The 17427-nt window shown below is 42.7% G+C and overlaps 1 protein-coding gene across 1 annotated transcript; it reads left to right on the plus strand.

Annotated features, from left to right (window-relative positions):
- The first annotated feature begins 3011 nt into the window (after positions 1-3011).
- rab10 (RAB10, member RAS oncogene family) lies at positions 3012-17132 on the plus strand. Its single transcript, XM_079363101.1, has 6 exons — positions 3012-3785; positions 10143-10203; positions 11926-12064; positions 14192-14281; positions 15019-15120; positions 15941-17132. Exons 1-6 carry the CDS (start codon positions 3659-3661, stop codon positions 16025-16027), a joined length of 606 nt encoding a protein of 201 aa, XP_079219227.1. The 5' UTR covers positions 3012-3658; the 3' UTR covers positions 16028-17132.
- Positions 17133-17427: the final 295 nt, after the last annotated feature.

Below are 17427 nucleotides of genomic sequence, written 5' to 3' on the forward strand. Positions count from 1 at the left end.
CATTGCTTTAAAAATTGCTCTCAAAGCAGTATAAAATAATGTCACTTTGTTCAGTGTAAAATGTCTCATCATCCTATTTAAAAATTAAACAAAACAACGGCACCACCTCGTGGCACAAGTCTGAATTACATTGTGACCGCGTCTCTGTCAATGTCACCTGAAAGTGCGAGTATACATTTTTTTCCAGGTGAAATGTGGGAGTTGACACTTGATGGCTAATTTGGGGACTTCTATCAAAACTCCAAACGTTCACACACAGCCTCTTTATAAAATGTCTAATTCAGTCTGTTCTGTATTTACGCTGTTGTAGGATTGACCACCACAAAAGGGAAAGGCCCAGCCACATGGGGAATTCAGCAGCCTTTAATACCTTCCACTCTTCAGACAACCTTGAATACGTCACCTCTTGAAGTCGTGTTGGAAAAGGTTGCAAAATCACAAAAACTGCCTGAATTACTCTGCTGTATTGTACGTTGTTTGGTAAAGTGCCCTTAAAATTATTCACTTTTGAACTTAAAAAAAAAACCCTGTCTGCTCAGGTAAGGAGTCACTTGGTAAAAAAAAAAACAACCCAAACAACTCACAACAACATCCACCTCGCTGCTGTTAAAGAAAAAGTCATGCCTGAGTTTTCAGGCCAGAAACTTTTTTTTTTACTGTTAAACATTATTGAATCTCACATTTTCTGTATATTAAACCGGGGCCATCCAGACATTCAGTGAAAAAGATTTAACTCTTAAGACTGACATGAGCTGCAGCTTTGCAGCATTCATCTCTTAAATTCAGTAAAACACCACAAAAGGATAAAAACAAGCACAAAGTCAAAAAAGGGTTCATATTTTACCCTCACAAAGCCAAAAAAAAGAAGATATTTCTCACAACTGGGATGCTAGCACGAAAAGAATGCTTGACATTTTAGATATACACATTTAATTCATCATCTAAAATGTTTAAACTACAACTTCTTTCAGAAGCAGTATGTTGTAAAATATTAAGAAAAGCCCCATTTATTGTAAACATACAGATGGGATGTCCGGCCTCCGAGTGATAAAGATGCATACCAGCGTCTGTACTCCGTTGCATGTTAACCCCCCCTTCTCTTTCTTTACTTGGTGTCACAGTGGATGAGAAGTAACGCAGTGAAATAAACTCATCAGGTTATCTGGTAAACCTTTCAAACAGTCCATGACAGACATCCTCTTTAAAAGTGTCTGACTATCACTGTAAAGGTTTGAGTGTTCACTGCTTTCTGTTTGTGAGGGAGAGAGAGAGAGAGACAAACCCCGGGGCCTCTATGCAGAGAGATACAGGAATGCAATCTGCTCTGGGGAGGACTTATTGTGTTAAGACATGATTTAATGGCTGAACAAAGATTGCTAAACTGGTGAAAACACAGAGCAAGGACACAATAAAAATGCAGGCTGAAATAGAAATCAAGGTGGCTCTAAAAGTTCGGTTTAAAGAATCTTGTGATCTTCGTAAAAGCTTCTGCTCTGTTTCACCTTTTTGACCTCTGTATAGCATCTGTTTTGGACTTTCTTTGCGTGGTCTGGTTTTTGTTAGTTAGAGTGAAATTTCCCCTTTTGTGTAAAGAACCCACCAACAATTCCATGGGAAGTCATAAAGTGAGACATTAATGAACCCCAGAGACTTATAATAACTTGTTATTTAACCCTTTCTCTGTACACATGAACATCTAACTTTACACATTTTCCTGTTTCGTCATTGGGATTCACTTTTATTTTAAGTTGACGGGCGGTCCTGGCAAAGCTTAACAAAAACAATGCACACATTTTTTTTACTTGGGATTTCCAGGTAAGTGTCAGACTGAAAACGAATCTCCACCAGATGTCACAAATCTGGAGGTTTCATATTACAGTATCGCTTTAAATTACTTCCTCTTTCAAAGTGACCTGTAATTTTTTCCCCCCAGTACTTTTCTGTATTTTTTGTGTTTGAGGTGAATTCTACAAATACAGGAAGTTGTTAGCAAAGAGAGTAGCAGACAGTGTGTATAGTGTTTGTCTATATGAGGAGTATGATGATGGGTGTTGGGTCTTGAAAATATTTTCATCTGCCAAAGAGGCGTCCGGCAGAAAGATGCTATGTTATCACTGGTTGTATGATAAGCTCCACCTTACGCAGCTTCAATATTAGAGTTCTGGTTAAACATGAAATCATCAGTATTTATATATTCACACATCCAATCATATATGATTGAATAAAAATGGGACCCTAAGAAGCCCAAACACTGGACTTGATTTTTACGAGGTTTCATTACCATGTCATTTTGTAGAAAACGTTCAACTCCTGATTTTAAATTTATAGTGCCTCCACGAAGAGAGGTCAACATTACACGTTTTTCATTTTCCTTTCTGTCTCTCTTTCTTCCTGTCTCCGTTTGTGGCAAGTCTGTACTCGGCAGTAGAAAGCAGGGCATACTCGGCATTCCTAAAGGAGTGTCTGAGAGTCAAACTACTCTGACAGGCGGAAGAAGGAAAGACACACGCGCGCGCGCACACACAAAGACAAATCTAAAGCTAGATAGTGTTATTATAATACTTAAGAGGATAAATGTCCCTGTTGTTCTTAGGGATGTGGGGTTAACGCCCGTAACAAGCACAAAAGTTTTTTTTTTTTTTTATATAAATGACATCACTATGCCCTGACTCACAACTGGGAAACTCAGTGCGTCTAATTCCAGTTTGCCATGAAAACTGGAACGTACAGGGAAATCCGCATGAAACCGGCAGCCATATTGGCTCATTTGATACATTTCAATCAATGAAGTAATGGGAGGTTTGAGCCTAAATGTCCGAGTAACTTACGCAGTAACGTTTGCCCTTTCTGTCTAATCTAAAAAAAAAAAAAAAACTATATAAAAAAACGCCCTTTTACCCTCTCAGATTGTGTTGTGCGTAGACAGCCAATCACACTCGAGCCCCCTTGTAAATTGACAGCAGTTGTGACCAATAAAGAAGCGAAGAATTTGACAGAAGGGGCGGGGCGAAAGGCGTGTCTGCGGGCCTAGGGTGTCGCCGCGGCGGTGGCTCCCATTCGAAGGCGACGGCGGCGGTCGTCGTATATTTCGGTTTCTAATCTCTCCTGAAAAAAAAAAGAAAAAAGAAAGAAGCGAAATAACTCAAACGAGACAGTGAATTTGACGCACTTTATCATCAAGATTTTTGTTCTCGCTCGAGCTAGCGGCAAGGGGGGCTCTCTGGGTATGACGGGGTGTGCCGAGAATTTGAATTAGCTCACCGTTAGTTTGAAGAAAGAGTCGGAGAAGAGAGAGAGAGAGAGAGAGAGGAGCCATTTTGTGCCGACTGTGTGGGAGAAGAGAAAGAGTGGAAAAGAGGAATCACACGGGGAGGATATCCTATTTTTTTTTTGCTTTCTGTTCTCATGCTGTGAGAGAGAGAGAGGGGGGGCAACAGTCCGGCTTCGGGAATAATAAGATAATTTCTCGGACGCGTTAATCTGGGTGGTTATTTAGCTAACTAGCTCGACAAGCTAATCAACAAATCCCAGATTGTACAGCGCTAACAGTCAAGCTCGGGAGCTGGATTTAGGCTCCACATAAGGTGTGTTTAGGTTACCATTTTTTTTGTTTTTTTTGTATCTTTGTGTGGTTTGGTCCCAAGCTTGCTTTTTTCCAATGGCGAAGAAGACGTACGACTTGCTGTTCAAGCTGCTTCTGATCGGAGACTCGGGCGTGGGGAAGACCTGTGTGCTGTTCCGCTTCTCAGACGACGCCTTCAACACAACCTTCATCTCCACCATAGGTAAGAAGAGCCTCACGTGCTCGATCATATGTTGTTACAGGTGTGTCTGATTTTTAGTTGAACCCCCCCCCCCCTCTCATTTGACAGCTGGGTGAGGAGGGGGGGCACAGTCGCCTCTCTCCTGCAGCTGGAAATGGTAGGCAGGACATATTTGGTTAGCCTGCGTGCTAACAGCATGCCTCTGCAGGCCTACACACAGGTTCGCTAGTGGTAAAGCTAGTTGTGCACTTTTAACATATATAACATCTAAACCTCGTTATTAACAAGGGTTGCACATGACTGTGACTTTAATGACAAAACGCAACTATTGTTTTTAGATAAACTTGACAGAACTGGCGAGTATAACCGGTTTAGGATAGTAGGGGAAATGCTGTCATGTCACTTGACCCAGAGGCTACAAAGCTAACAAGGCTTACTCTGGGATAGCATGAATACACAGGGCCGGACTGCTGCTACAAAAGGTGACAGCCACTTTAATGTATATGTATGTGTATATAATGTAAACGATGATTAATGTTAATGTAAACCCTGTAATAATACAATTTACACACATCTTTGTACAAATTGAAGCAGTGATAGAAAAAACGTTCAGAGACTTTACTGAAGTAAAACTTACAGAACTGTAAGTTAAACTCTTTAACATGAATTCATAAGTAATATCATGACAATGTAAGGAAATTCAGAGTTTTACAGACATAAAAACAGAGATACATTAAATCAAAGTTTAAGGACAGACTGCAACAGAAATGAAAAAAGTGCAAAAGAAAGATTATACATCATTCAAAGACAGTAGAATGTAAAAGTACTAGTAGTAAAAGTAGTAGTGATAGAAACACAGCTATTAACAAGCAAGATTGTTTTGGAGAAAGTATATTTTTAATGAGTGAATAATATAGTTTTGTGGCCTGATTTTGAAGGAGCTGAGTGAATCACAAGACTTGTTAACCAAATGATTAAATTCAAGTCTTTGAGCTGTTTATATTTATTTGTAAAATTATTGTTAGATTAAATTGTTTGACACTGTTTCAACAAAAGTAACGGTGAATAAAAGTGAAAGACACTTTATTCTTTTGTTGTCACTTTGTCCTTGGTTTAATTTGTATTATCGTTGTCGTTCATTTACTTCTCTGTGTGCCTTTGAATTGCCCCCCGGTGACAAATAAAGTTTATTTGAATTGAAAAAGAAACTGCATTGGGAAAGTACTGAGGTACTTGTTCTTTGTTACGGGTAGAAAGTCGCCCTCACTGACTTCTTCAAAGAAAACATAAACAATCCATCAGGGTGGCATCATCTGCCTTTTTTCCCCCCCCTCCCTCTGACCTCCACGCATGCGTCCAGCATCACGCTCTCATGAGTCAGGTGTCAAACTATCTCAAGTCCTTTCACAGCCCGAGTGACGGATCGCATTACTCCTGTTGCTTAAGATCAGTGCTGAGTAATAACGTAACACAAGACGCAAAGTTAAATGTTTGCAGAACACTGGCATCACATCCTCCATGATCTGTTGGTTGAACTTTGGTTGAAGCGCAGCTTTAAGTGTCGACTCCTCTCGACTGTGTTCCTTGTACACACAACCATAAAGGGCAACTGTGTTCCCACAGACATCCAGGCCAGATTAGATTTGTTGAGGTGCAGCACTGTTGAGCAGTCGCTGTGTAGCAAAGCTCCGGGTCACATGGAGATGTTTTTGTGTTTATGGTTTGGCTGATGCTGAATCCTGGAATTAGCTGATGTTTGTGTTGTATTACGCTCCTGTTTCCTAGTAAGCAATATGTGTTGCCAAATGATTAACAAAATGATGGTGATGAGGTTAAAAGTTAAAGGCACAATGACGGCACTCATCAGTTCAAGGGAAGGCTGCGTGACGACGGTCGAATGCAGCGTGACAGGTTGTTCAGCAGTCAAAGCCCGACAGTGACCTTTGGCTCTCTGCAGAGGTGACGAGTGAAGGGCTTCAGTGCCTGGTCGCTTTTATACCTGCAGAAAACCTACATGAAGTTTATTTAACACGTTCTAAGTCAACCCTCAAGTACATTTCAGTCCACTGCTAAAGAGATAATGAGCTCTAACGCTACTGTTTAGATATTCAAATCAACTTGCTGGGTTTGATCTAAATGATCCAGACACTTTACACACCGACCGCTCCACCGTCACTCTCAGAGTTACTGAGCAACAATCTGGATATTCAAACGCTTTTTTGAGAACTCGCGATGCCGACACTGTCCTGAAGAGTGCAGCTCTGTTACGGCTCCCTGTTTCTCTCCTTTTATTTACCTTTTTCAGCTTCACTGACGCCACGTTTCAACCACAAATCCATTTCTTTATTTCCGTCTATTATTTGATAGTGATCTTTATGCAAAGGTGAAATGCTTATCAGACAAACGGAAACATACATATTTGTCTCAGTAGCTGATGCTAGTAATATTAGCTTTAAATAATGCTTCTCTACATTTACAGCTAATATGAATCTTAAAGAATAATACTTAATGCGGATTGTGATACCCTCTCTCTGTTCTCATGAATACCTCGAAGGATACTCGAGTCGAGTAAAAAAACACTGATTCTAGAGTTTCACACTGACAAGGGGCCGAGGTGATCATAGTGTTTGAAGTGAAACTGTCCCATGTGATAATTAATGTCATCCAGTTGAGGAAGTGCTCCCTTGCTGCGTTTACCTTCCTCAGTGAGCCTAACATCACGGCGTCTTTGAGAGCGACTCTCGGCTACGTGACATTAATAAGAATATTTGTGCTCATGTGGAGGTTTTTGTTTAAAATCTTTTTGACAGAGCTGCCCCTGTAAAAAAAACTACAACACCATCAACTCTTCAGCCTCTGCTCGCCTTTTGTCCTCCATCTGTGTTCAAAACAAAGCAGCACACGGTGTGTTGAAACTTCACTGTCATTCAGCACAATCATGTACGTTCAGGGAGCTCGGACTGTTGTGTTATTAAACTGCAGATAAAGTCTGTTTGGCAGGATTTCAGGACGAATGCTGGAGCCCTTTAACGCGACGTTTATATTCTGCTTTAATAACACTCAGTCATATTTTTATTGTATGTGTGTATTCACACTGTAGATGAGTCCTTTGATTTCTCTTGGGTTGTTTAACATAATGAAAACGTGCAAATGCACGCATCACAATTTTCTGTACACTTGGATAACTTTTTTTATTCTGACCAATTAAGGCCAAGAAAAATTTCCCCAAGAGGACAATAACGTTTATCATATCAGTGGCTGAAAATGATAAATTTTGTGAACGTACAAAACATAAAACTTTATAAAACAGTCATTGTTGAGGGGCTCAAATAAGTTAAATTCTTCATGGCCAATCAGATGTCTAATTCAGTGCTTATTGTTTGGACTGCTTGTTTAGTCAAAGTAACAAACCCCTGATGACGTGCAGCAAGCGCACAACGCACAGGATAACTATAATCCAAAATGTAAGCTTGCATAAATCCAACCCTTCACTTTATAAGAAGCCCGAAACACAAACAGTCCACGACACCAGTACCAGAGGTCTGTGAAGAACCAGCAGAACCAGGACGTGCGAAACAAGAGTGGGTCGGTCCTCTGACACAGCACTCATACCTTTAGAGACACACATGCACAGCTGCTCCTCAAAATACCCCCACCGGAAACCCCCCCCCCCCCCCCCCCCCCCCCCCCCCCCCCCCTCATCAGCCCCTCATCCTCATCTCCAGTCCCTCGCTCTCTGTCCGTCCTTCTTGGAAATGAGAGGTTATGCATAAATGAAGTGCTGCATATGCATGATGTCGTCGTCTGAAATCCCTTCCACAACTAAACGCCATGAATGTTGCATGGAAACTGGCGAGCGGCTACAGTGGGATTCATATTTGTGGAAGGAATGGTTCCTCTGGGATTGAAAGCTGATCGGGGGGGGGGGGGGGTCATAACGTCCAATTCAACTTTTAAGTGTTTTAGAAAGTCTCATTCTCCCCTGGAATGAGTGGCCTCGTTTCTCCAGTGATCGGCTTCATGTGTGATTACACAACGCACATATTTCCTTGACGACTTGCCAGAGAAGCTCATCGGGGAAAAAAACAGTTTTACTCATCCCTTGGAAGACACAAATATTATGTCATCCCTGGAGTCTGATCGTTTATTTATTTCAAGATTAACTTTCTGAGCTTTTGTTGGAGAGAACAGTGGAAATCAGAGAGAGAGAGAGAGAGAGAGGGGGGAAGGACGTGCGGCAAAGGAGCCACCGGTCGGATTTGAACCAGCGTTTCTCCCATTTGAAGACTGCAGCCTCTTTAATCAACATGTGGCGGGCAAACTAACCACTAAGCCAGCAGCGCACCACAGTGAACTTAAACCTCGTCATCTCTTTGTTTCATCAACTCTATTCAAAAGGTGAATCTGTTGTTGGTCTTCAGGTGTTTCTGTTTTAGTGAGCCGTCTCCTCTTCACAATCCCCCGTGTCTCTTTTTTTTTTGTCAGCTAACTTCTATATGTTTCTGTCCCTCCCTCTCTCTGGGGAGTGTATAATATCCAGTGAGTCACACCTTGGCAGCCTGTGGATCATTATTACATGACTGCCCCACCTCGAGAGCACAGCTGTTTCTTTTGACTTTTTAACCATGAACAGTTTCTGACCAGAGCTGAACCGACAGCTCACCATTAAAGAGGAAAAACACCGGCCAAAAAGTTTCAGTCTGAGTCACCGCTTCTCAACGTGGCCTCCTCCGGGGCCTCCCGAGCTTCACCATGATGATTATAACCCTGACTGATATGGAGAGCACATGATTTATTATGACTGTTTGTTGTAGTTTCACTTTTGTAGCTCGCTTGTCTTTGTGGGTTGGAATATGATCGTTTTCATGATGGAGTTTCACTTCTGTTTTGAACTATCGTCAGAGAAGGGATTTTCAGCTCTTTAGGTAATCGAGTTTTATGGTAACAGCAAAAAAAAACTTTTTTAGGTCAAGCTTCCCAACTGGGAGGATTTGCTGCTTTTCCATGTGTGGAATATGTTTGAAAGTCAGGAACAAGGACATCGAATACACATCAGTTCTCCTTTTGTTCCAAATGTTTTGTGCAAAAAGAAAAACTGATTCTACAAAGAAATATTCAACGTAAATAGCTTAGTGTGGATTTTCCAAGCCCTGGAATTTATTGGGTTTCAGTTCATAGATGAATAAAAACTTCACAGACTTGAGGAAGGACAAAGTGTCGATACAGCAATTCATTATCATCTGATTCTTCTTCTTATTGATCATTTAATAACAAAAAAATGCAGCTCTGCCGCTCTTCACCGTGACGCTAAAGACTTCTTATAACGCTGACGGCGGGATCTCTGAAGAAGACGACAGGGTCGTGTCGGACAGCGGTGACAGGAAGTTTAAGAGTGATAAGAAACCAAACACCTAATTACCTGGAATAAAAACATTCATCCAGCTTATTTTTTTGAACGAGAGGGAAGAGTGATGTGGGGAGGGAGGGAGGGAGGCCATGGGCCGGAGTTGAACCCGGGCCGCCCGCGTGGCCTCCTTACATGGGGACGCAGTAACCGCTGCACCACCTGCGGCCCCAGCTTTTCTTTTTAGGGGCCTTTTACATTCTTCAGTTCATCACATATCATGATGCATCCTTGTCATTATTTATTATATCTATAATTACATATGATATTATGTGTAAGGATTTAAGACTCACTGTGTTGTAGAGAAAAAGCTGCTGTGAGCCACATGTTGAGTCACCCTGCGACGCCCACTTCTAGCATAAACCTACTTTAAAGAAAGTGTCATGTAAAGCTTTAGTGTGACTTCACTTTCCCTCTAACACAAATAAATTCAGTTTATATTTCATAGCACCGTTTTTTTATTTTTATTTAAATGAATTTAACAAAACTAACAAACTTCTAAAAGTCTTCTTTCCACTTTGAGAAACATCTCTGACCACAGTTTGGCCTCTCCCTGCACCGTACATCCAACTTTTCCAACCACAAATCAAACCCTGAAGGCATCAACATTCGATGTGACTAACACACTTTTAATATCAGGTTTCCGACAGGCCGCGTGTACGCACAGGTTTGTTAATGTGTCCAGGTCATTTCAGTACATCGCAGCTCCTTCTCAGCTTTCATGCCTGAGCCTGAATTCTCTCTGTGACCTGCTTCTTTTGTGCGTCCTGCGCCCATTGTTACACGGCCGTGTGCTGATAGGCTGACGCTCTGAGCGTGACGCTGCAGAGACAGGAAGACGTACTGTTCTTGTCTGTGTGACGACAAAACTCATATCTCCTTCATAAATGTCTGTCGTGTGTCTTTTTTCCTCCGTCAGCTGTTCGACTTTATCGGCTTTTGCTGATGTCTTCTTTTTTTTTTTTTCGTTTCAGGAATAGACTTCAAGATCAAAACTGTTGAATTACAAGGAAAGAAGATCAAACTACAGATCTGGTGAGTGAATGAGCTCTTTAAAAAGTTCCTTTTTTTAATTTCTTTACCAACGTGATGGAAAGAAGTACCGGGTTGTAAAATCTACTAACGCTTAAAAAAAAAAAAAAAGTCTTTCCTCTCATTTCTCGCCTGTTGACGGTTTGTTACATCACAGGGAAACATCTGTTTGACATGCGTCCCTCAAGCCCAGAAAAATGTGAGAACAGGAAATGGTCATCAGTCCATCAGGAGCTCTGCTGCAGGGTTATCGTTGTAGTCCAGCTGACTTTCTCTAACCAAAGTCTTCATGTGTAACAGATTATACTGCAAAAAAAACAAAAATGGGGTTTAGGTGTAAAGGTGAGATTACATATAGGACTGAAAGACTTAAATATTGATCTGTTAAGTGAGACCAGAAATGATGTCATGGCTTTGTCAACATCGAAGCGATCCTTGTTTTCTCGGGGGACTTGTTTGCCTTCGTTGGACAGGAAGTGTGGGCGATGACATGCGGCAAAGGTTGGATTCGAACCCGCCGCCTTCAGAGAGGACTTGTGTTCACGGAGCGGCGTGTGAAATAACCGCGAGGCGATCAACACAAAGATGTTCAATGAGCTGTGATAAGAGACTGACTGAAGTGATCAATATTCATACTGATATTCAAAAGAAAAGCGAGGTTTGAAGAACGATGATAAATGGGCTGAAAACATGTCACATCTGTCGGTCAAATGTCTCGCAGTGCGAACACTCGGCTGTCCTCAGTTTCTTTAGGAAGGAGACGAACACATGATGTTAAAGAGGAAGCAGCGTTAATAAATCAGAGAGCAGAAAGGAGACGATTCCTTCAAGGCCAATAAAAAATTAACTCCAGTTTTATGAGACATCGTCGGCTGGTTTACAGAAAGAAAAGACAGTTTGTGTAAACGTGGGCACTGAGGGTTTGTAATGGGCGTGTCTTCCTTGAATTAGTAAATAAATGGTTGATAGTTAAGGTAGCAGTTTTTGAATTCTCTTCAGAGATCATCTGTTGAGTTTTAAGTTTTGTCAGCACCAAATTCAAGCTCAAGCTCAATCCTCCCCCTGCTCTTCCTTTACTTGATTTCCCTTTAATTCACCTGATTATAGAGTCTTTTATAAAACCTGTTCTCAACACTGCACACACACAATTCCATCCAGGATGTGTGTCACATCATTTAGTTTCACAGTAAGTTTTTTGTCACTGGTTCATGATTTAGACGGGATCTGAAACTGGATCACGTTCATCCTGATACTGTCCACTGAACCTGGTCTGTGTCTGGAGCTTCCTCTCGTCATGTTCTCAGGGTTTCTCCTGACAGGCTGATACCGATGAACCGTCACCAGGTTCAACTTGTAACACTCTGAACAAGAATCTTTTTCCAGATAAATGTGAGATCTTCTTCCTGCTCCGAGGAACAGATGAGCTCGTTGCACATTCGATATTTAAATGACTCTTTGAGCACAGGAATCAGATTGAAGGTTTTGTAAACCAAAACTGGCCGGTTCACTTTCACAGACATTTTCAAGAACCTATTTATTTATACGCTGAATATTTGGATGCAGCAGACTGTGTCGAGCCGGGAAAGAGATTAAAATAGTGAACATCTTTTGTGATACCTGTCGTCAGACAAACAATGAACGTGTCCATGAAGTGAAAAATCAGCTGGAGCTCCTCGATGGTCGACTGAGGGTTGAATCAGTCTTCTTGTTTCTGTTTGCTTTTAGGGACACAGCGGGCCAGGAGCGCTTCCACACCATCACCACCTCCTACTACAGAGGAGCCATGGGCATCATGTTGGTCTACGACATCACCAACGCCAAGAGCTTCGAAAACATCAGCAAATGGCTGCGCAACATCGACGAGGTGAATGACTTGACGCTCTGATGTTCGGACGATGTGTGCGAGAGTGTCGAGTGTTGTTGGCATATTGACGGAGCGACATCGATAGTGTGAGCGAATGCAGCCAGCTTTGCTAACGTGGCTGGATGACGAGCGTGCAGCAGGCGTGTGTGACTAAACTACAACAGATGAACCGTGTGTGTGTGTGTGTGTGTGTGTGTGTGTATCTGGCTGGTTGCAGGAGAACACGAGGTCGTGTTGTGGTTTATCTCCGGTAAACAACAGCATCTGATAAACTCATGAATTATGTTGTTGTTGCTTTTCTTCCGTCGAGTAACGGCTGAATGAGATGATTTTTTTTGTTTTTGTCTTCACACGTTGTTCAGCTCCTCGTGAAGCTTTCTATTCAAAATCATGCAAACACACGCACATTTCATTTACGCTCCAGTTACAGGCTGATTGTACCGTAAGCTGTGATTGGATACTGAAGGTCAGCGCATTACGCTGCTAGTTAAAAAGTGGCAGGTTCAAAAAAATGAGTGACTTTTTAACCCTGGTTTCTGCTCTTGTCACGTGGGTCACCAGCTCATTATCGTTGCCTACACTTTATCGGAGTTTGACTCGACGTCAGGTTATCACGTCAGGGGATCCACACAAGTTTGAAGTTTGAGTTCCGCTTGTTTTTTGTGGTAAATGTTTCAAAGTGTCGGGCCTCCTCACGTCTTAAAGCAGGAGTCTTGAGTTTGGAGTTTCTCCGCTCTCATCCTTAAAGAAGCTTTCTGCTCTGGTCCTTACATCCACGTTTTCCTCGCTCCACTTTTTCTCTCTGTACGACTTTCACAGAATACAAAGTCAGCAGGCGCGTGTCCTCCTTTCTCAGAGGGGAATGCTGGAGAGAGACGGGAAGTGTTTGGACGAGAGAGTCGGGGATGACGTGCAGCGAAGGGCAGAGGTCGGATTAGAACCCACAGCCTCTGTACGTGGGGGCCCCGAGGCTTTCTGGCGCCCCTGATACCTATTGTCTGAAAACAAATCAGTCAATGTTAGTGTGACAATACACGAGATAATAAGCCCTGACCAATAGTCTGCTGCTACAAGCTCCGCCCACTGCTCCCCCCATCTGCCTTTCTGTCCCCAGAAAAATGCTCCTAATGTTGTCTTTACTTTTCCTAACAGTAGGTCCCTTGTTGTCATGTGTGCAGGGTGCACGTTTGGCAGTTAATTAATTTTGCTGCGCTGGTATCAAAGCGGATATTAAGACTGTTCCATCATATCAAAGTGTAAAGTTATTGAGGGTAAAGTCACAGCTGCTGTCCAGAGTCCTCGGTGAGAGCGTCTCCTCGTGAAGGGCAGAGGCTTGATCTCGTAGCGCGGCGATCATGAGATGAATCAGACGAGCCGTCGGGTCACATGTCGTCGTCTGTTTGTCCTGCTGCTGAGCCGTGAAGGACGGCAGAGTCCTTTCTTTCTCCACGCTCGTCTACGTTGTTGTTTCTTCCTCGTCTCTGTAATCGTTCTTCTTTTTATGAGTGTAATCTTCTGGATCTGTGCCAACCATCAAACCCATAAACCCTCCTCGTGCTGCGTCTGTCTCTGTCTTTAATGGTCAGCTGATCACTGTGAAGGTGCTGCACGCCGAATGAAGCCCATTAGGAGAGACTGGCCGGCTCGGGCTTTATTCTGGAACGCTTTCTTATCATTTTTCTCCCCCTGGCTGTTAAAGACCTTTTGAGTCCGGTCGAGGAAAGGAAACACAATGAGTTTCCTGCAAACTAAGACCCCCCCGCCCCTCACAGGGGGCTAATAGGATGCAGGGGTTCTGGCGTGCAGGTAGTATGATGGGTGTTGTTTACTGACCTTTTGTTAGGTTTGTAAAAAAGAAGAAAATTTAAAAAAGCGTCTTTCGCCATCACTTAGTCACCGTTTTATGCAACTTTGGAAAACATTTCCTTGTTCAGGTTCTTAAAAAAAAAATCCATTGAGAGCAAATCGTTGAAATCGTGGAAGGGAGTGAATGAAAAACTGAAACTGTGGGTTGAATGTAGAAGAACTCTGCAGAGAGGTTGTGTGACGATATCTCGAGCTGCGGTCGAGTGTGATGTCACCGATGTGAAAGGTAAACTGACAATCTGCTCTCTGAATCTTTTTCAGCATGCAAATGAAGACGTGGAGAGGATGCTGCTAGGCAACAAGTGTGACATGGAGGACAAGAGGGTTGTACCAAAAGCCAAGGGAGAGCAGGTGAGATGATGCAGTCGGCCACCGCATGAAGTCGTTGATGCTGATTGGCTGAGTTGTAGACGTGCAGTGTGAGTGGGCCCTCAGTTCCTAGAAAAACCTCGACGCCACCTTCGGCTACGTTTCAGCCTCGAGTGGACTGAAAACACATTTCAGATCCAGAAGACGGGACTGTGTTAAAATATAACAATGACAACAATCTGTCACCAAATAGAGTCAAATAAAAAAAGGAGATAAAAGGTTTGAGTTTTGAAAAAAACAAATGGAAACGTGTGTGTGTGTGTGTGTGTGTGTGTGTGTGTGTGTGTGTGTGTGTGTGTGTGTGTGTGTGTGTGTGTGTGTGTGTGTGTGTGTGTGTGTGTGTGTGTGTGTGTGTGTGTGTGTGTGTGTGTGTGTGTGTGTGTGTGTGTGTGTGTGTGTGTGTGTGTGTGTGTGTGTGTGTGTGTGTGTGTGTGTGTTGCCTTTAAGATCTGCGTCTCATTTTAGCAGAGAACCAGCAGTGACGAGTCTGTCTGCAGATTTAGCAACATTAGATCCAGATCTGTGTACTAGTACAAACACACACACACACACACACACTCTTCCATTCTAGTGAGGGAGGTGTGTGTTTCTGTGTGTGTGTGTGTTGGGGACACCTGATCCGTGTCCTGCGCTGACGATCAGTCACTTTTATTTTTGGACCGGAGCTTCTCCAGCTGAACTCTTCGTTCTGACTCTTCGTTCTGACTTCTCCTCCACAGATCGCACGGGAGCACGGCATTAGGTTTTTTGAGACGAGCGCAAAGGCCAACGTCAGCATCGAGAAGGCTTTCCTCACGTTAGCAGAAGACATCCTGAGAAAGGTGCGTACGCTTGTGTGTCCCTGTGTGCCTTCGATTTAAAGGATGCAGTTTGAAACTCAGGATGGTGTTCACTTTGTCACAGCTTCAAGATCCTCACGTGCGTTTCAACACTTGATCACTTTAAAGTCCCAAAACAACAACAGCACTCATTTCACGCTGGACAACTGGCAGAGACGACGTTCCTGTCTGTTCGACCACTTTAAAAACGTTTCTGTTTGTGTTGTGTTGCAGCCGTAACTGTTTAGTGAAAAGATGTAAAGTTGATGTGAGTGACTTTTTTTTTTTGCTTCGCTCACTCTGTTGAAACGAAATCTGCCCAACAAAAAAGTCGACTCATTGTGCAAGTCCGACGACAACTGGACTTTTAAAATGTGTTTTGAAGAAATGAGTCCAAGTGAGATTTCAAACGCAACATGGCGACCCGTGTCGATCTGTAGGCCGGACCTCGCTGGGCACCGCTGTGTTTTATTTCCAGGTCTCTCATTGGTCAACTCCCTCCTCGCCTGACGACGTTCAACCAGCGTCAGTGGTTTAGAGTCGGTCGTCTCTTAAAACAGGAAAGTCGAGGGTTTGATCCCCCAGCTCCTGCAGCAACATGTCCGCTGTGTCCTCGGGGGAAAGACACTTAACCCTCGCTGCTTCAGCGGCGTTTCTTCTGACAGCAGCGTGTGAATGTGTCGGTGTGACCTGCGGTGCTTTTAAGTTGTCAGAAGACTTGAAAAGTACCAGGACAGTTTAGGCGCCGTCTCATGTGGCGTTTTTACAGAAGAGCTCTCGGTTAAAGTTTCATGAGTTGTATTTTCTTTGTTTTCTCTGCCAGACGCCTGTAAAAGAGCCCAACAGTGAAAACGTCGACATCAGCGGTGGAAGTGGAGTCCCAGGCTGGAAGAGCAAGTGCTGCAGTTGAACTACTCGTCTGTTTCACTCACACTAACGCACACACATACACACACACACACACACACACGCACACTCTGACACATACTCTCTCTCTCTAACTGCTAACTCTAACTCTCTCTCTCGCTCTCTAACCTGTCTCATGAGTTTTCTTGCACACTGACACTCTGTCTCTTTATCAGAATAAAAACAATAAACCACTTCACTCGTCTAATCCCTCCCTCCCTCCTTTCCTTTCCTTTCCTTCCTTTTTCTCCTCCCACACACCCACCCATATTCTCCCAATCCTTCCATCTGATGATAATTTTTATTTCTGATAAAAAGAGAAATCCAGTCACGTTTCTTGTCATTTGTTTTAAAGGTTGTAAAAAAAAAAAAGAAAAACAGAGAAAAAAAAAAAGAAAAGACAAGCTCATATTTTTAATATTTCCTTTGCCTGAGCTCACCTTGTTGGACAGCCTCACCAAACCCTTAAACCCCCCCTTCCCATACCCAGCCACAGCACTCACCCTCTGTGGGAGGAAATCAAACTAAGAAAATCAAAGAAAAAAGACAAATGTAGGATTAACATTTTGTACACTTTAGTGGGGTTTCTGTTGTCTAACCGTATTTGGTCATTTACAATTTGTTACCAAGTGACAGAGGTGTGGCTAGCTCCTTTTGTATGTGGGGTTTATTTTGTCCTGTGCCTTATATGGAAGACAGGGGCGGGGCTGTGTGGTGGGCGGAGCCACATCCACCCAATGAAATTACAGTTTAATATTCTGTCGGCTCAGACTCCCGATGTTGAGGAAACTGAGCCGAAGCAGAAGCGTTTGAATTTCTCCTCCAGCCAAGAGAATGGCATTATACAGTATGTCCTGTTTATTGATGTTTTATTTTTATCTGTATGATTTATTTTACTTTTTTTTTTTTTTTCCTCTTTGGGTTTTTTTTTTCTGTCTTTATTTTTATTTTATTTTTTTCCTGCATGCAGATTTCTGTTGGGTGGAAGCGTTTCTGTAACGTTGTGTAACGTTTGCCGCTGGGTAACTGTGGGCGGGGAGGTACAGAAGTTCTCTTTGGAAATTCAAACAGTTTTGCAGATCCATTAAAAATAAGCTTGTTTAAGTTAACTTGTTTTGTCCTCAATGATGTTCAGTGTTTCGTGTCTCTGTTCACTTGTTTTCACATCGCAGAGATTCATAACAAACCAGAGTCAGGAGCTTGATTTTGCTCAATTTTAGATTTAGTAGAATTATAGTTTATTTTGGTTTCTATTCACAAATTCCCCCTACAGAAAAACAAATACATTTAAATTACACGTTATAAACATTGCTGGCAAGGATAGATACCTAAAAAAGGATTGGAGATGGAATGGCTAATACTTTTTCTAATAAATTAGTGATGCTTGAATTTCCCTCGGGATCA

Source organism: Symphodus melops (genome assembly GCF_947650265.1).
Source record: "Symphodus melops genome assembly, chromosome: 1".
Classification (NCBI taxonomy): Eukaryota; Metazoa; Chordata; class Actinopteri; order Labriformes; family Labridae; genus Symphodus; species Symphodus melops.